Source organism: Meles meles, chromosome X (assembly GCF_922984935.1).
Source record: "Meles meles chromosome X, mMelMel3.1 paternal haplotype, whole genome shotgun sequence".
Taxonomy (NCBI): Eukaryota; Metazoa; Chordata; class Mammalia; order Carnivora; family Mustelidae; genus Meles; species Meles meles.
In genome coordinates this window covers 15261999-15279876 of record NC_060087.1, presented here as the reverse complement: position 1 = coordinate 15279876, position 17878 = coordinate 15261999, and the positions used below count along the sequence as shown (strand labels likewise).

Genomic DNA, 17878 nt, shown 5'->3' with positions numbered 1-17878 from the left:
AGAGCCAGAACCTTGCAGCTCCTGCTCGCTAGTCTTCGCCACTGGGCATTTGCACTTGATCGTTCTGAGCCTGGCAGCAGCCGCAGTGACGGCTGGGTTCGTGGGTGCTCTGTGGTCAGGAGTTCTGCCAGCTGAACACATACAGCCTGGTCTGCCTTGGCCGCTCGCCCTGGGGCTGTGCCGGGGGAGCCTGCTTCGTGGGACCTCCCTTCCCCACGCTTGTGCCTGCGCCCGTGGGCTGATTGTGATTTCCTGGCTAGCTTGTCCTCCCTCGGCATCCCGTGCCAGCCGCTGCTGCTGGTGCTGACTGCCTGTCGTGGGGTTCTGTTGGCCAGTTCCTCTACCGTGAGAGGACAGACACAGCCTCAGGATTTGCCATTCTCTCTGGGTGCCTGGCTCCCCCCTCATTTTTTTTTTATTGCCCCTCAAGAAATATTTGTTAAATGTTGACTCTGTTGTCCTGACCACTCAAGATCAAGCAATGATAATGGATTTGTATGTAATAAAGAGGAAATTCTTCTGTAGAATAAGACAGAAACAGGAGTAGAATGATTTATAGGATACTCTGATGCCTCTGATTCTTTTTTTTTTTAAGATTTTATTTATTTATTTATTTGACAGATAGAGATCACAAGTAGGGAGAGAGGCAGGCAGAGAGAGAGAGAGAGAGGAGGAAGCAGGCTCCCTGCCAAGCAGAGAGCCCGATGCGGGGCTCGATCCCAGGACCCTGGGATCATGACCTGAGCTGAAGGCAGAGGCTTTAACCCACTGAGCCACCCAGGCACCCCCTGATTCTTTTTTTTTTTAAAGATTTTATTTATTTATTTGACAGAGATCACAAGTAGGCAGAGAGGGAAGCAGAGAGAGAGAGGAGGAAGCAGGCTCCCCGCGGAGCAGAGAGCCCGATGCAGGACTCGATCCCAGGACCCAGGGATCATGACCCGAGCTGACTGATCCCTTCTGATTCTTAGCATAGTTTTGAACCAGGCTTTATATAGTGGTAATAATTATATGTGCAGCATTCACGTTTTTCATTTCTTCTCTTGATATTTTGCATGTATTGATGTTTTCCGTAAATTCACAGGGGCCACCTTGCTTATCTTTTTTTTTTTTTTTTTTTTAATTTATTTGACAGAGAGAAATCACAACTAGGCAGAGAGGCAGGCAGAGAGAGAGGAGGAAGCAGGCTCCCTGCGGAGCAGAGAGCCCGATGCGGGGCTCGATCCCAGGACCCTGGGATCATGACCTGAGTCGAAGCCACAGGCTTTAACCCACTGAGCTACCCAGGCGCCCCCCCTTGCTTATCTTTTTAAAAAAACTTAATTTTAAGTGAAGTATAGTTGACATACAGTATTACATTAGTTTCAGGCGTACAACAAAGCAATTTGACAATTCTGTACGTTACAAAATGCTCACGATAAGCATAGTTGCCATCAGGTATCATATGAATTTAATGCAATATTACTGACTGTATTTTTCTATGTATTTATTTAAGATTTTATTTATTTATTGGACAGAGATCACAAGTTGGCAGAGAGGTAGGTAGAGAGAGAGAAGGAAGCAGGCTCCCTGCCAAGCAGAGAGCCCGATGCGGGGCTCGATCCCAGGACCCTGGAATCATGACCCGAGCCGAAGGCAGCGGCTTTAACCCACTGAGCCACCCAGGCACCCCTTATGCTGTACTTTTCATCCCTGTGACTTACTTGTTTTGTAACTGGAAGTTTGTGTCTCTTAATCCCCTTCACCTATTTTGCCTGTCTCCTCCTTTGGCAACCACTAACTCGTTTTCTGTATTTGTGAGTCTGTTTCTGTTTTTTTAAAAAATAATTTTCAATGTAATATGATACCCCACTGGGTGGTCCTCCCCTAATAAACAGAGGTTTTGCTTTTAGCAAACACCCGTGTCCCATCTGGCATTGCCAGTTCTCTGGAACCAGAGTAATTTAAAGGAAGCAGGAGTGCAGGTTGCCTTGGTTAAGTGACTGACCTCTTGGGTTTTGCTGTGTTGTGATTATGGCATGCCATGATGATATGGTTTCCCCTTATTTTATTCCAGGATGTTTTTCTCTGGCAGACAGTGTGGGCATGTTGGCAGACCTGAAGAAGTTTTGCCTCTGTTTAAGATATTCCTTATCGTCATTTGTCTTCATGTTGTTCTGGTTACATCCTTGGAAGGTAAGGAGCCTGCGTTTTGTCTTGTCCTGTTTTTTTCATTCTTTCCCCTGTTTTATCTCTGTGTACGTGTATTTACTTAGGATTTTTTTTAACACTGTGAAATAAACATAACACAAAACTTACCATTTTAACCATTGAACTGCTGGCATTGAATATATTCCCAATTTTGTACAATTGTCACCACTTCCCATTTCTAGGATATTCCATCATCTCAAATAGAAACTCAGTACATGTTAAACAGTAGCTCCCCATTCCCTCTTCCCCCTCGTCCGTGGTATACTCTCTGCTTTCTGCCTTTATGAACTTGCCATTCCAGGTACCTCATATAAGTGGAATCATACAGTATTTGTCCTTTTGTGTCTGGCTTCTTTCACTTAGCATGTTTTCAGGGTTCATCCATGTATAGTACGTATCAGCATTTCATTCCTTGTTTCGGCTGAATAATACTCCGTTGCATGTATAGACCACATTTTGTTTATCCATTCGGTGTTGCTACATGTGTGAGGTATTTCCACCCTTTGGCTATTGTAAATAAAGCTGCTGTGGATATTGGTGTACAAGGACAAGTTCAAGTCCGTGCTTTCAGTTCTTTTGGGCACATACGCCTGGGAGTGGAATTGCTAGATCATACGGTGAGTCTGTGGTTAACTTCTTGAGGATCTGCCACACTGTTTCCCACAGTGGCAACACCATTTTACATCCTACCAGCAGGGCACAAGGATTCCAGTTTCTCGCCAAGACTTCTTCTTCTTCTTTTTTTTTTTTTTAAAGATTTTATTTATTTATTTCACAGACAGAGATCACAAGTAGGCAGAGAGGCAGGCAGAGAGAGAGGGGGAAGCAGGCTCCCTGCTGAGCAGAGAGCCCAATACGGGACTTGATCCCAAGATTCTGGGATCATGAGGTGAGTTGAAGGCAGAGGCTTTAACCCACTGAGCCACCCAGGCGCCCCTCACCAAGACTTCTTATTTCCTGTTGTTTTGATAATGGGTGTTAATTGGTACCTCGTAGTGGTTTTGATTTACATTTCCTTAACGATTAGTGTTGTGGAGCATCTTTCATGGGCTTATTGGACCTGTTTGTCTTTTTTTAAGAGACGTGTCTACTCAAACCTTTGGCCTATTTTTTAATTGGGTTGTTTGGGTGTGTTTGTTGTTGTTGTTGAGTTTAAGAGTTCTTTATATATTCTGGATATTAAATCTTTTACCAGATAATGTGATTTGCAAATATTTTCTCCAATTTTGTGTTGTCTTTTCACTGTCTTAATAGTGCGCTTTGACGCACCAAAGTTCTTATGTTTGAAGAAGTCCAATTTATCTGTTTTTACTTTTTTGCCTGTCTTTTCCTGTCTTATCCAAGAAACCATTGCCAAATCTGATGTCATGAAGACTTCTCCCACATTTTTTTCAAAGACTTTTAGAGTTTTAGCTCTTGTGGTCAGATGCTTTGATGCATTTTGAGTTCATTTTTGTATATGGTGTGAGGTAAGGGCCCAGCATCATTCATTTACATGTGGACATCCACTTTTCACAGTGTTATTTGTTGAAAAGACTGTCCTTTTCCCATTGAGTCATCTTGGTACCTTTGTCAGAAATCAATTAACCACATATGTGAGGGTCTATTTCTGCTGTTTATTTGTTTTTAAAAGCATCCATTGAAGGCACTTCTGCATGGAAACGTTAAGGGAGGTAGAGAATCAGCCAAATGAAGCAGCATGGTTTTCACAAGAGAGGATCTTTAGAATGAAATACAGATTAAAGTTACCTAAGGAAGGCAGCAAAAAGGCCAGATATCCTGGCAGCAAAATCTGTAGGTACAACTGCCAAAAAAAATACGATGCTATGCAAAGGGTAAGAATCCTCACCAGGAATGTTATTTAAGAAGAATTATCAAGGACACACAGAGAAATGCCTTTCTTACTTGGAGGAGAGTGGCAGAATCAAGGAATCTTTGGATAAAGCAAATACCTACTAACAGCCAACAATGACATGTAAACAAAACAGACACACACGAACTAAATGGAAAACTTCCCAACAGGTTAAAACCCAATTGACAGTCCTTCAAAAAGCAGGCATCAGGGCCTGTCAAGAAGCCACGATACTTTACAAAAGAAATGGTAAGAGTCAAATGTGTCCTGACTGCTTATGATGGGCTGGTCCCTCCTGCTTTACACATACTCACTCTCTTCAGCTTCTCAACCCCATCTGTGAAGGAGAGGTCCTAAAGTTAGCCTCATTTCCCAGGCCAAGAAACTGAGTCTCAGATAAGTAAGTTGTTCAAGGAAGTGGCTGACTGGAATTTGTAGCCAGCCCTGAATTTTGTGGTCATAACCCGCAAACCAGAGTTCTCAAGCTCTGAAAACATCAGTTCTCAAAATAATCAGAATCCCCTGGAGGGCTTGTTAAAGCACAGATTTCTGGGTCCCTCCCTGAGAGGATTCATTAGGTATAGGGCTGGACCTGAGAATGGACATTTCTAAGAAGCTCCCAGGTGCTATTGTTGTGACGGACCCAGAGACTACACTTTGAAGACCACTGCCCGCACAATGGGCAAAAGGCAGAAGTAGGGAGAGAAAACTTCTCCAGATAACTATCACGGGGTGTAGCGTCTGCTGTGGTTCTGTGATGTTACTGTCAACTGTGCTCGCACGTCATCTTCTTGGGGCATGAAAACATCACTGGGATCAGCAGAGCAGAAATCAAATGTCCCCACTCCACTGATGACTAAATGTCTCCAGGGGCGTGATGGGAAGTGGTGGAGTCAGACTAGATACTAGATCTTCAGTCTCACGTTCCAGTGCATTTTCCACCACGGGGGTAGCTGAGGAAGGAAAGTGAAGCATAAGGGGAAAAAAGTCATCAAAATGAAAGCAGCTCGGGAGAAATAAGTCTTTGTGAAAAAATATATTTAAGAGCGATGAAAATGGGGCAGGTAAACAGGAAAGTGCCTGTGTGCTGATGGCTCCCATGTCCCTCTGACTGCTAATGATCCGTGCCTATACGACCGAACATGGCCTGTCCTTGGAACAAGCCAGAAGTGCCAGGGACTTAACACTTCAAGAGAGTGAGGGATGAGAGTCAGTGTTGACCTATGCCAGCTTCCTTGTCCCTTGGTGGGCTGTGTTCTACACACCTAGTAGATTGTTGGGTTGTGCCCCAGTTGCCCCCCAGTATTAATCCACTCGTTAATGTACCCATTATTGGCTTTACTCGCTTCCCTATCTTACTTCCCTACTCCCTCCCTCTGCTTTCTAGGGTCTGCCCACTTGGAACCGTATGAATTGTCCAAGGTCCAGCCCAGTATTGCTACCTCTATAAAACCTGCCCTGATCTCTTCAGAAGAAAGAAATCTCTCTCCCCCGGGCTCCTTTTTCTCTTTATCCATGTCTTTTTATTCTTGACCCCTTTTATTACAGTGTTAGGCATTTCCTTTGCACCACAGGTCCTTTCAGCACATTGTCAGTACAAGGCAGAAGGAGGGTTTGTGAGGCGGATGGGAAACGAATGGGAGGAAACGTAATGAGGACAGGGAACTTGCTCTGGGCCATGCCCTGCTAAGTGCTTGCTGTATAGCATCTCATTTAATCCTCACAAAAACTCATCATGATAGATAATTTTAGTCTCAGTTTACAGATGAAGAAATGGAGGGTCAAAGAGATTAAGTCATTTGTGCAGAGTCTCACAGCTTAGAGGATTCCCTTCAGCACATAGCTTGTTCTGGTCATACTCGACCAGGCTGCCAGGTAGGTGTCTCAAGACTGAATGAACAGGTCACTGAGGCGAGGGGAGAAGATAGAGAAGGAGCCGGGCTGTGCTGCTAGAGAGCAGCCATTCCCCCAGGCTCTGGGGGATCTGGACTGCAAACACAGTAGCTTTACCCTGGAAGCCTGAGAGAGGACTCAGTAGCTCTTGACAGTAAGGAGAGAGGTAGGCCTGCCATCTCTTGTTAGGCCACTGGCCAACAGAGAGAAACTCTTAGACCTTAATACTTTCAGTTGTGTAATTTGGCAATGCATGAGGGAATCATTCTTGGTCTACCAGAAGCCCACGTGAGCTTTGGTAGGTGACTATACTTCGCTCTAGCCTCTAGTTCTCGTGGCCCATGCCAATGCCTTTTTTCTTTTTTTTTCCCTGGGTCTTTGAAGGAGGTCTTCTGTTAGGTACAACCATTTTCCAGAGGGTGAGATGACACAATAGTGGAAGATGGTTATAATTTCATCCTTGTAGAGTTGTCTTCCCCATTTGGAAACAATTACACATTTGAGCCAGTTTGGTGAGCTCATGAGCTATAATCCCCCAACTTTCTCTTTGGTCTGGGCCTAGATCTTTCTGAGCCGCAGGCATTTCCAGTGATAGACTCCTCTATAATTCCTGTCTCCCAAGGCCTCACTCTCTTGTTTCCTCTTACACTCTCATGCTTTGTCCATCCAAGTCTTTGTTCTTCCTTGGACAGCGCACGGTGAAGCTGTAGGAGGGTAGACTGTAACGCTCCTGAAAGGCAGGCAACCCGTCTTGTTTGACTTTGTCCTCCAGTACCAAACCACGTGTGCACTCTTTCTCTCTCAACTTTCTGTCTGTGCAAATGAAACTATAAATACCGTGGCATTGACCTGATGCTCAGCCAGTCTTAGAGCCTCCCCAATTCCCACTACCCCCACACAGGCATGAGGTCCCTGCTAGTAGACCCCGACTCTTTCCCTGACAGATGAAAGTGCTGACAGGGAATGGTAGAGGCTCTGAGTAGGTTGAGGAGGAAACTGAAAGCAGAGGACATTGTGTCCCACTTAGCACTTAGAACTCCTGGTCGGGACTCATAGCAGCCTGTGCATCAACAGGGAGGCCATGGTACAGGTGAAAGATGGTGGCATAGCGTGTCTAGGCAGAGAGAAGACTGGAGAGGGTGTCTTTTTCAAGTCTTTCTTGTCTCTTGTGGGCCGGGGATGGATTCTAAGTGGCCCTCACGTTCCTTGTGGGTGGCTGTGTTGTGAGCCAGGAGCAGGGACATGACTGCAGAAGCGATGGTGTGGGCAATTTAGACTAGGGGTCTGATGAAGGATGTGACAGACACTCAGAGGTGAGACCTGAGGAGACCTGGGTCAGCAAGAGAGAGACCCCCAGGCCAGGGTGGGCTACTGAGAGAATAGACCATGGGGGCCAGTGGGCACAGTCTTCAGCGGTGGATGCCAACTGGATGCTCAGGAACCCCACAGGGGGAAGGAGATCTCTGGAGAGGCCACTGAGAACCCAGTGTTCAACACAGGGTGGGCTCACAGAGCTGGGCCCCTTCTCCCTGCTGCCAGAAGGAAACTAGCGCCCCATTCCCAACCTGGAAGCCATCTTGACTACCAGATGGAAGAGGAGGCAAAACAGAGATGGTGCATTTATCCAAAAGACACTGATTTAGCTGGAGATCGTTTCAGAGCAAATGAAAGAGCCACCTTAAATCATAGGGTGTAGGGATCCCTTTCCTGTACCTCTGGAATAGAGGCTGCAAAGTAACGTGGAGGCTCAGGTAGTTTTTTTTTTAATGTGTTTGTTTATTATTGCTATTATTTGTACATCTAAATTCTATTTATAAATTTTAAACTAACTCTAAAACGAATACATATTAAGATGTGTTAGGACACTCTGCTAGGGATCGTTGAAGGAGATCCTCGTAACCTGAATTCCGCTCCCCATCCTGGTTTTATCTTTTCAGGTATGAAGAAGTACTTAGTCAGGTCCTTGAGGGTAAGGGTGACAACCCTCGCCTCTCTGTATCCTCCATAGTCTAGCACATAGTAAGTGCTCAACAAACTGGTTGTTTGACTCGCTTTGATTTTTTTTTTTAAGATTTTATTTATTTATTTGACATAGAGAGAGAGATCACAAGTAGGCAGAGATGCAGGCAGAGAGAGAGGGGAAGCAGGCTCCCTACTGAGCAGAGAGCCCGATGTAGGGCTCGATCCCAAGACTTGGGATCATGACCTGAGCCGAAGGCAGAGGCTTAACCTACTGAGCCACCCAGGTGCCCCTCGCTTTGATTTTTGACTCTAGTGTAAAGCCTAGAGATCCTCTAAAATGCGGGCCTCTGCCCTCAGCTTACTTATATCACCAGCAATACCCTCATCTGGACCCAGTGATTTCTTATACAACATCTGTTACTCCTCTGACATTTTGCATAGACCTCAATGAAGTGGCTGTCGGTTGGCTAGATTACCTTTAAAGAATGGCTTCCTCTCCTCCATATGATGAAGGGGCTCAGCCGATTGCCTGTTAGGATTCCTTCACACACTCACATTCTGGGAGTTCAATTACTCAGCAGGGAGAGTCTTCAGATTCCTAATTCATTGTCCTGGGTTACCAGAGATCCTTGGGGTCTGCTTCAAAGTGAGAACCACTCTTCTTTGCCATTTCATTTTATGACTGCTCTCCTACACAAAAAATTTTTTTTTAAATTTCTTTATTTATTTTAGAGAGGGGAGGGGGAGAGAGAGAGAGAGAAGGAGAGAGATCCTCTAGCAGACTCCCTGCTGAGCGCAGAGCCCGATGTGGGGCTCTGTCCCAGGACCCTGAGGTCCTGACCCGAGCTGAACTCGTTGGACGCTTAACCAACTGAGCCATCTAGGCGCCCCTCCTATTCAAAATTCTTAATGTGAAATTAGAAACAATTGAAAATACTTTTTTAAACCACTTTTTTTTTTTTAAACATAATGTGATTTCAAAGGCTCTTCAAGTTACAGAAAAGCCAGTGAATCTCTTTGTTTGCTATATTGATAAAAGTTCCAGAAGTGGCTTTTGCTGATTGGTCAATCAACGGGTCACTAGTGCTATCCTTGCCTTGCCCTTCATGGAAAAGTCCAGCACCTCTTGTTAGGATCCAGTAGTAACAGCTCATAGGACTGAGCATGAAAAACAGCAGCGACAGCAGCAACCCACCTGGATATTTGTGTAGGTCTTCCTGGCGTACAGAGCGCCTGCGCGTAGATCATCTCCCTGTGTCCCCGCTGGGTAGGCAAAGAACGTTGTATTATCCCCCACTTTGCTGATGAGAAGATTGAAGCTTAAAGCAATGGAGTAACTTTCAAAGTTACTCAGCAAGGTACAGTATCAAGCTCCTGAATGCAGCTCACCAGAACTCTGTCCTCTATCCCAGCCCGTACAATGTGCTTGCTTTTGGCCATTTGACTCTGTTGTAGCCAAGATCCTTAACAATGGTGATTTTAATCATAAGGAATGTCTTTTTGGAGCAGGGGTTGGCAAACATTTTCCACGAAGAGCCAGGTAATAAATATTTTTGGATTCACCGGCCATACACAGTCTCTGCGGCAACTACTCAGCTCCGTTGGGGTAGGCAAAGCGGCCATAGGCAATATGTAAATAGGCGTGGCTTGGCACCAATACAGCTTCTACTACCGAGTGGGTTGGAGGGCAGGCTTTGGCCCATGGGCTGTAGTTTACAGATGCCCGATCTAGACCCAGCAGAAGTGGTGCAGCACATTACCGATCATTTATATGACAACCATTCCTTGCCTTTTACTTGTTTGGCCAAGCCCTGGCTTCCTAGGGTGCTTACCCCTCTCCACGTGACTCAGGAGTAAATCCTGATTATTCTAAGCCAACTATGGAAATGCTGTTCCCTGCCAGTTTGATTTAAGAGCGGCCACGTGACTCCCTTTTGACCAATAAAGACACACGGGAAAAGCTGCTGGGGGACTTTTAGGAAAAATTTCTCCACTCTTCAGGTGAGACTCAAGGAGAAACAGTTCTTCTTCCTCTGGACCCGCACTGTCCCATGTGATCGCACTAGGTGGCACATGTGGCTGTTAAATTAATTAAAATGAAATGAAAAATTCAGTTCCTCAGTCACACTGGCCGCATTTGAAGTGCTCAGTGGTCACAGGGGGCTAGTGGTTGCTGGACTGGACAGTACAGCTGTAGAATATTTCCATCATGGCAGAAAGTTCTGCTGCATAGTGCCATATCTCGACATTTTTATCTCTGGATTTGATGCCCGGAACAGTGGTAGCCATCTTAAAAACACTGAAAGGAGGTAGCGAGTACCAGTGGAAAATGGGGATAACCTGAGATTTTGAAGGCATTGAGTCCCTGAATGAACAGTATGCTGAGGAGGAAAGAACGGAAGGACTGAAAGGACTTGGGGGGGGGGGGTGGCTGGGGGGCTCAGTCATTAAGCGCCTGCCTTCAGCTCAGGTCATGATCTCAGGGTCCTGGGATCGAGCCCTGCATTGGGCTCCCTGCTCAGCAGGAAGCCTGCTTCTCTTTCTCCCTCTTGCCCCCTGCTTGTGTTCTCTCTCTCGCTGTGTCTCTCTCTGTCACATAAATAAGATCTTTAAAAAAAAAAAAAAGAAAGAAGGAAAGGACCTGGGTCTCCCCGAGCTGTGGGACCACTCCTAGAACTGTCCGATTTTGGATTTCTTGTTAAGTGGGCTCAGTGGATGTCCTTAATGTTTATGATACTTTGAAACAGGTATTCTCTGACTTGCCTCAGAAAGCATTCTAATGAATAAAAGAGTTAACTTTACAAAGGTTTACAGTTCATTCTTGAAAAAAAGGGGTTTAGGGGTACTTGACTCCTGCACAGTCAAAAATGCACTATAATTTTGACTACCCAGAAGCTTCACTACTAATAGCCTACTTTGACCAGAAGCCTTACCAATCACATACATAGTCGATCAATGCATATTTTGTATGTTACATACATTATCCACTCCATTTTTATGATAAAATAAGCTAGAGAAAGGAAAATATTATTAAGAAAATCATAAGGGGGGACCCCTGGGTGGCTCAGTCAGTTAAGCGTCTGTCTTTGGCTCAGGTCATGGTCCCGGAGTCCTGGGATCCAGTCCTGCATTGGGCTCCCTGCTCGGTGGGAAGCCTGCCCCTCCTGTCTGCCACTCCCCATGCTTGTTCTCTCCTCTCTCTCTGACAAATAAATAAATAAAATATTTAAAGAGACAAATCATAAGGAAGAGAAAATACACTTGCAGTACTGGCCTCTATTTATTGAAGGCACCCGTGTGTAAGTGGACCCACTCAGCTCCAAACCATGTTTAAGGGTCAGTCAGGCTACCTGTCATGTCGCTATAAATGCTTCATATGTTACCTTAATGGGTCAGTAGCAACAGTCAAATGTTGATCCCTTATTTCCTCGATGACGGAACTGAGGCTTTGCACAGTTTGAGTTACTGCCAGGTTCACACAGCTGGAAAGTGGAGGTGGTGGGATTCTAGAACTTGTGTCCTTAACCACTTCCTCGGTGTTGAGTCCCTGAAGCTGTTGAAAATGGTTTTTCGGCAACTTGGACTGAAACTGAGCCATATTCATTTATCCTGAGGTGGATTTGTACCGCCAAAAGACCAGATAAAGATTGAGGGAGATCTGAAGAGTAAAAGCAGTAGCTTCACTGATTTAGTCTATTAGGGAGTAAGTTGATCGTCCAAGAGAACATGCTGTTGTGGGCGCCTGGGTGGCTCAGTTGGTTAAGCATCTGTCTTTGGCTCAGGTCACGATCCCAGGGTCCTGGGATCAAGCCCTGTATCCGGCTCCCTGCTCAGCGGGAGGCCTCCACCCTCCCCCACTTACCCTGCTTGTGTTCTCTCTCTTTCAGTGTCTCTGTCAAATAAATAAATAAAATATTTTTTTAAAAAAACACACTGTTGAAATGTACCTTGATGCAGGCGTATCCTTACTCAAGGAAATCGTAAGAAACACGTTGATCTTGGCAAGAAGTCTTGTGTTCATAAGGTCACAGTGCTGTCAAAAAGCATCAGTATAAATCGCAGATGCTTTTGCGGTGACGTCTGTGGCAATTGCGTTATTTTCTTTTAGGAGTACACAAAGCTGAAAGGAGAAGTTACTCTCTTGTTGTTGTAGTATTCATAATAGTGTAAAATTTTGTTAAAGAAGAGAGAAGTGGAAAACATGAAATGGGCAATAGTCTTGCTTTGGTGAATAAATCAGAATTGCTTATAATTATCTCACTAATTGAATGCGTTAAGAACTGAGCACGTGGCTCTTACTATACTGTGTTGCATTACACCTATATCGTCTTTCTCCTAATATAATACATGACTTGTTATGACACTGATTTGGATCCACAGTAAAGTCTAACATTCTGGGTTTTAGTGGGCAGACAGGAGAGGATGTATTTGAATTAGCGAAAAATTTTCAGTTATAGGATGTTTTCGAAGTAGAATTTTAAAACTTTCAAGCGAGTTGCATAACATCACTAGAATGTAAACTCTGTTTGAGGCCAGGGGCTTTTCGTTATTCTCTGCGGTAACTCCAGTCCCTGGCATGCACACTAGGCCTTAAAAAATCGTAACAAATGGTGGTGCCTGGGTGGCACAGTCAGTTAGGTGTCAGACTCCTCATTTCTGCTTAGGTCGTGATCTTGGTGTCTTGAGGTCAAGCCCTGCATTGTGCTCCACGCTCAGCGTGTAGTGTGCTTAAAACTCCCTCTGCCCCTCCTGCGCATGCTCTCTCTCTCAAATAAAATGAATAAATCATTAAAAATAATTGTAACAAGAATAAACTTTGGACAAATCCCTTCATGTTTCTGAGCTTGCTTCCTCACTTACAGCCTGCAGGGGATAAACTAGTTTGGTTTCTAGTCTTTTCCTTACCCATGATATATTTTGTAATTCTTTTCTTCCAATGAATTCCCAACTCCTAAAAGATACTATCTTTCAAGTGATTTATTTAAGAGAGAAATTTTTGGGTTGCATTGGTGGTTCAGTTGGTTAAGCATCTGCCTTCAGCTCAGGTCAGGATTCCAGGGTCCTGGGATCGAGTCCTGCATCAGGCTCCCTGCTCTCGTGGGGAACTTGCTTCTCCCTCCGCCTGCCACTCCCCCTGCTACTTCTCACTCACGCTCTGACAAATAAATAAAAGAAAAAAAAAATTTTCCCCCATTTTTGTGTTGAGCAAAGACATATAATCGTATCCAGTTTTTGTGATCAGCAGTAGACAAGCAATATGGATATAATTTTTGAAAAGAATCACACTCTGTTTTTCTCATGCGGCCTATTATGGATAAGTAAACACTTTTTGAAATAATTTTATATAGTCCAAGTGACTACCTAGGCCAGGTTTCTAGATTTACAAAATTGTACTACGTCGTTCTTCAAGTCTCCTTCACCTCTGAGATGGGTTTCTATGAACTTCTGTTTCCTGACACGTAATACAGAGATGGAACCCCATGATCTTTCTAGAAGATGTCTTCCTATGGTCCTAAGCTATGGAAAGTTGACAGTGTTATAATAGATAGTCCCACTAATTAAGCATTAGTGAATAGATAAGAATGTTTTATGGTTAGGTGGAAATCATATATGTGCAAATTTTGGACAAAAACCAGCTTCACGATTAAAAAAAAAAAAAAGATTTTATTTATTTATTTGAGAAAGAGAACCAGGTTGGGGAGGGGCAGAAGAAGAAGGAGAAGCAGACTGTGATGAGCACAGAGCCCGACTCTGTGTCTATTCCATGACCCTGAGATCATGACCTGAGCCAAAATCAAGAGTTGGAGGCTCAACCCAACTTCATGATTTTTTAAGTTCCCCTCTGTGAGTTATTGATCTGTTGTTTGCATTAAGGGGAAAAAAGCCCAACTAGATTATTACATAAAAGTTACATAAAAGTGAACTTTATCCAAGAGCATCAGAATCATAAAATCTGTATTAGTAAGAATTACGATTTATTGCTGAACTATGATAAAATACTTTATAAATGTGACTTTATGCAAAGTAATCACCCCCATTTTACCGATGCACAAATACAAGCAGGGAAATGTTAAAAACTGCTCTTTAAGGCAGAGCCAGGGTTTGAACTCAATTAAATCGCCCTCAAGAGCCCAGTCTCTCTCTGCCTCTCTCTTCTTTTTAAGATTTAATTAATTTATTTATTTGACACACAGAGCGAGTGAGCACAAGGAGGGGGAGTGGCAGGGAGACAGTGAGGGAGAAGCAGGCTTCCTGTTGAGAAGGGAGCCCGATTCGGGACTCGATCCCATGCACCTGAGATCATGCCCTGAGCTAAAGGCAGATTCTTAATGACTGAGCCACCCACGTGTCCCAGGAGCCCAGTCTCTTAATCACATTTAAAGCTTGGTTAAGGAGGCATGCTCATTCATCCATTGGAAATAAAGGAACATTGGCACTTTATTCAGAGGGAGGAGATTACCGCCAAATCAGTCTTTCAAAGCTCATGACAAGCCACAGAAAATATATGGTGAGGACATTAGAACACGAGCCATTAATGTACCAGGCCAAAAGCCCTGCTGAGAGATTTCTACCCAGGAGTGCTACAGCAAAGGGTAAGGTTTACATAGCCTCAAAATAGAGGCAACTCAAAAATACAACTCTTTTTTTCTTTGATTTTTAAAAAAATTTCCTTAAGTAATCTCTCTGCCCAACATGGGACTTGAACTCACGATCTGGAGATCAAGAGTTGCATGCTCCACCAACTAAGCTACCCAGGTGACCCCCAAATGCAGCTTTTCTAACTTAGGCTACAACAGGAATATCCATACTTCCGGCCCTTGTTGGCGGCTTTTACTAGTACATAGCTGTTTACAGAAATGATTCGTCATGTGGGAGTCCTGCTCTTGAGTGTGATGAAAAAATCGTCATACGGAGGTTCGTTGGGAGCAAAACTAGGGAGGCGAGGCACAAAGAAAGGAATTCATTGATTTAGCTGCAGAGTGGCAGGGACTCCTCCTCCTCCAATTCCTCTTGATTCCTTGACTTTTGACTTGTCAATATCATGGCAAAGGAAAAGAAAATAGTGGTTGGGGAGAGTGATTTTAGCATTAATTTTGTCCCATCGTTAGTTTAATGGATATGAATTACTCCACAGCACTCAAATTAAATCGATGGGGCAGAGACTGGCTGGCAGCTCACCAAACTTTAATTTTTTTTCTCCCTTACCGCACAGCTAGACTCCATCACCCAGCCTCCCTTGCCATGAGTTCTGGTTAATAGGTGTGGGCAGAAACAATGTTTGCCACTCCCAGGCTTAGCCATAAAACTCTCCCACCCGATTTTCCTCACTCTCCCTTCCCCTGTTTGCCGGCTGGATATTGCTCTCCAGAGCAGACTTGGAATTTTCACGTTGAACATGGCAGTGCCTCTGTCTTCCTGGGCCCCTCAACGACTGCATGGAGTAGATGGCCCCCTCTCTGCCCGACCCTTCTCTCTACTCTAGGTGGCCGATTGGACTTTACACATGGAAAAGAAACTTCTATTTTTTTGAGCCCCTGAGATTTTAGAATTTAATTATTGCAGCAGTTTGCCTTACCTTAACTAATACATCTGTGACCCTGCTCGCCAGGGTTGTTGGTACATCTCGTTCTGCCATTGGAAGGTGGGGTGGAGTAGGGTAGGCATCTCTTCTTTCATAATTTCTTTTTTTTTTTTTTTATTTATTTGAGAGAGAGAGAGAGGAAGAATGAGAGGGAGAAGCAGACTCCCCACTGAGCAGGGAGCCCGACGTGGGGCTTGATCCAAGACCCTGAGATCCTGACCTGAGTTGATGGCAGACGCTTAACCGACTGAACCACCCAGGTGCCCCTTCTTTCTTGAGATCATTTAAGAACCCAAGTCCAAGCTGGGGGAGGCTGTGATGGTCGCTACTGAGAGGCTCCTCATCCAATCACGAGAGAGTCCTTTGAGTGCGGGAGGCCCACCGGAGCCATCCACTGACTTTGCGCCAACCTGGGCCACTGGGACTTTCACAGTTTGGCATATGGTGAAAACTACAGTTCTGGATTTTCTGGGGTCAGATCTTACCTGTACCATTTATTAACTCTGACTCTAACACGGTATTTACTCACTGTGGTTCAATCTCCTAATCTATAAAGTAGCAGTATCTCTCAAGAATGACTCACAGATGGGGCGCCTGGGTGGCTCAGTGGGTTAAGCCTCTGCCTTCGGCTCGGTCATGATCTCAGGGTCCTGGGATCGAGCCCTGCATCGGGCTCTCTGCTCAGCAGGGAGCCTGCTTCCCCCCTCTCTGTGCCTCTCCCTGCCACTCTGCCTACTTGCGATCTCTCTCTGTCACATAAATAAATAAGATCTTAAAAGATTTTTTAAAAAATATTTTATTTATTTATGTGACAGAGAGAGAGATCACAAGCAGGCGGGGGGGGGGGAAGCAGGCCCTCCGCCGAGCAGAGAGCCCGACGCGGGACTCGATCCCAGGACCCCGAGATCATGACCCGAGCCAAAGGCAGAGGCTCAACCCCTGAGCCACCCAGGCGCCCCAATAAATAGTCTTAAAAATAAAAAAGAATGACTCGCAGATTAAAGGAGGTGATGCCTGCGGAGATGCCTGTAATGCATCTAACACCGTGTGGGGACTCTGTGAGTACCGGCCCGTATCCCTGGAGACCAACACAGTGATGGAGATTTTTCAGCAATGGCAGGGTTCTGTATTTGTGCTGCCCCATACAGTAACCACCAACGCCATGGGGCTGTTGAGCACTTGAAACATGACTGAGGAACTGGATTTTAATTTCATTTAACTTGAATTAACGTAAATTTAAGTAACCACGTGTGGCTAGTGGCTATGGTAGTGAACAGTGCAGCTTAGACCACTTGTTCTAATTGCTTCGGAATTTTTCTCCTTCATACGGAGTAAGTCAGGGTTCAGTCACAGGAGGAGAGTCACCACGGAGGGACACACACACACACACACACACACACACACACACACACACTCTCTCTCTCTGAGGAATTTGTCGCAGGGATTTGACCTTGTATAACCGCGGGAGCTGGCTGAGCGGCCTCTGTAAAGCTGTTGTCTTCACATCTGGTGCCAGAACTTGCCATGTATGATGGGTGGGCAGCAGGGAGGCAGGAAGAAGGGTGACAACGGGAACAGGTTGGAACCCACGGGCGTGAGTCGTAGCCATGAAACAGACTGAAACTCACATCTGTACTTGTTACCTGTGACCTTGGTGGTATGGTTGTCCTGCAGAAGCTGGGCCCTTAATACAAAATTAAATGTCCACCCCACCCGGGAGTCAAGCCGAAGCGGATGTGGGGGGCGGGGGGCGGCGGGAGCAGTTGCAGGCCGGCAGCGCCCTCACAGGGATGAAGGGAGGCACCTGCTGCTCCGCTTCTTTCCACATGTCCCACAGGAAGCTCTCTCAGGAACTACGCTCTCCAGAAACCTACAGAAAAGGGAATTCTTTTTTTTTTTTTTAAAGATTTTATTTATTTATTTGACAGAGAGAGATCACAAGTAGGCAGAGAGGCAGACAGAGAGAGTGAGAGGGAAGCAGGCTCCCTGCTGAGCAGAGAGCCCGATGCGGGACTCGATCCCAGGACTCTGAGATCACGACCTGAGCCGAAGGCAGCGGCTTAACCCACTGAGCCACCCAGGCGCCCCCAGAAAAGGGAATTCTGAGAATTGCAGCTTAGCCTCGCCATGATGCTCCATTACTGAGACACCGCACATACTGGAACGCTAACGAGCTCCATTTTGTATCTGTTAATAGTTCTAAGTAAAACCTGATGCTAACATCTCCCAAGGCTCTATTTAATTGTTTCTGTTCTGCAGCTGGCCCGAAGATATTCCGAAGAGCCTTACAGCCAGCCAACATTATCTTTGAGTAGAAAGAGTATGAGTATTTGTAAGAAGTTTTTCTTTCCACTTTTCTGTGGTTTAGGATTTTCTCCACATAAACCCACATTATTATT

General features: G+C 45.2%; 1 protein-coding gene across 3 annotated transcripts in view; it reads left to right on the top strand.

Moving 5' to 3' along the window:
- Positions 1-17878, top strand: part of ADGRG2 (adhesion G protein-coupled receptor G2) — a 137592-nt gene that overhangs the window by 61132 nt on the left and 58582 nt on the right. For all 3 annotated transcript variants that reach the window (XM_045996496.1, XM_045996494.1, XM_045996495.1), the window contains one exon: positions 2057-2175. In XM_045996496.1, coding sequence (XP_045852452.1) covers positions 2058-2175 — 118 coding nt within the window. In that variant the 5' untranslated portion in view covers position 2057. The remainder of the gene's footprint in view (positions 1-2056; positions 2176-17878) is intronic.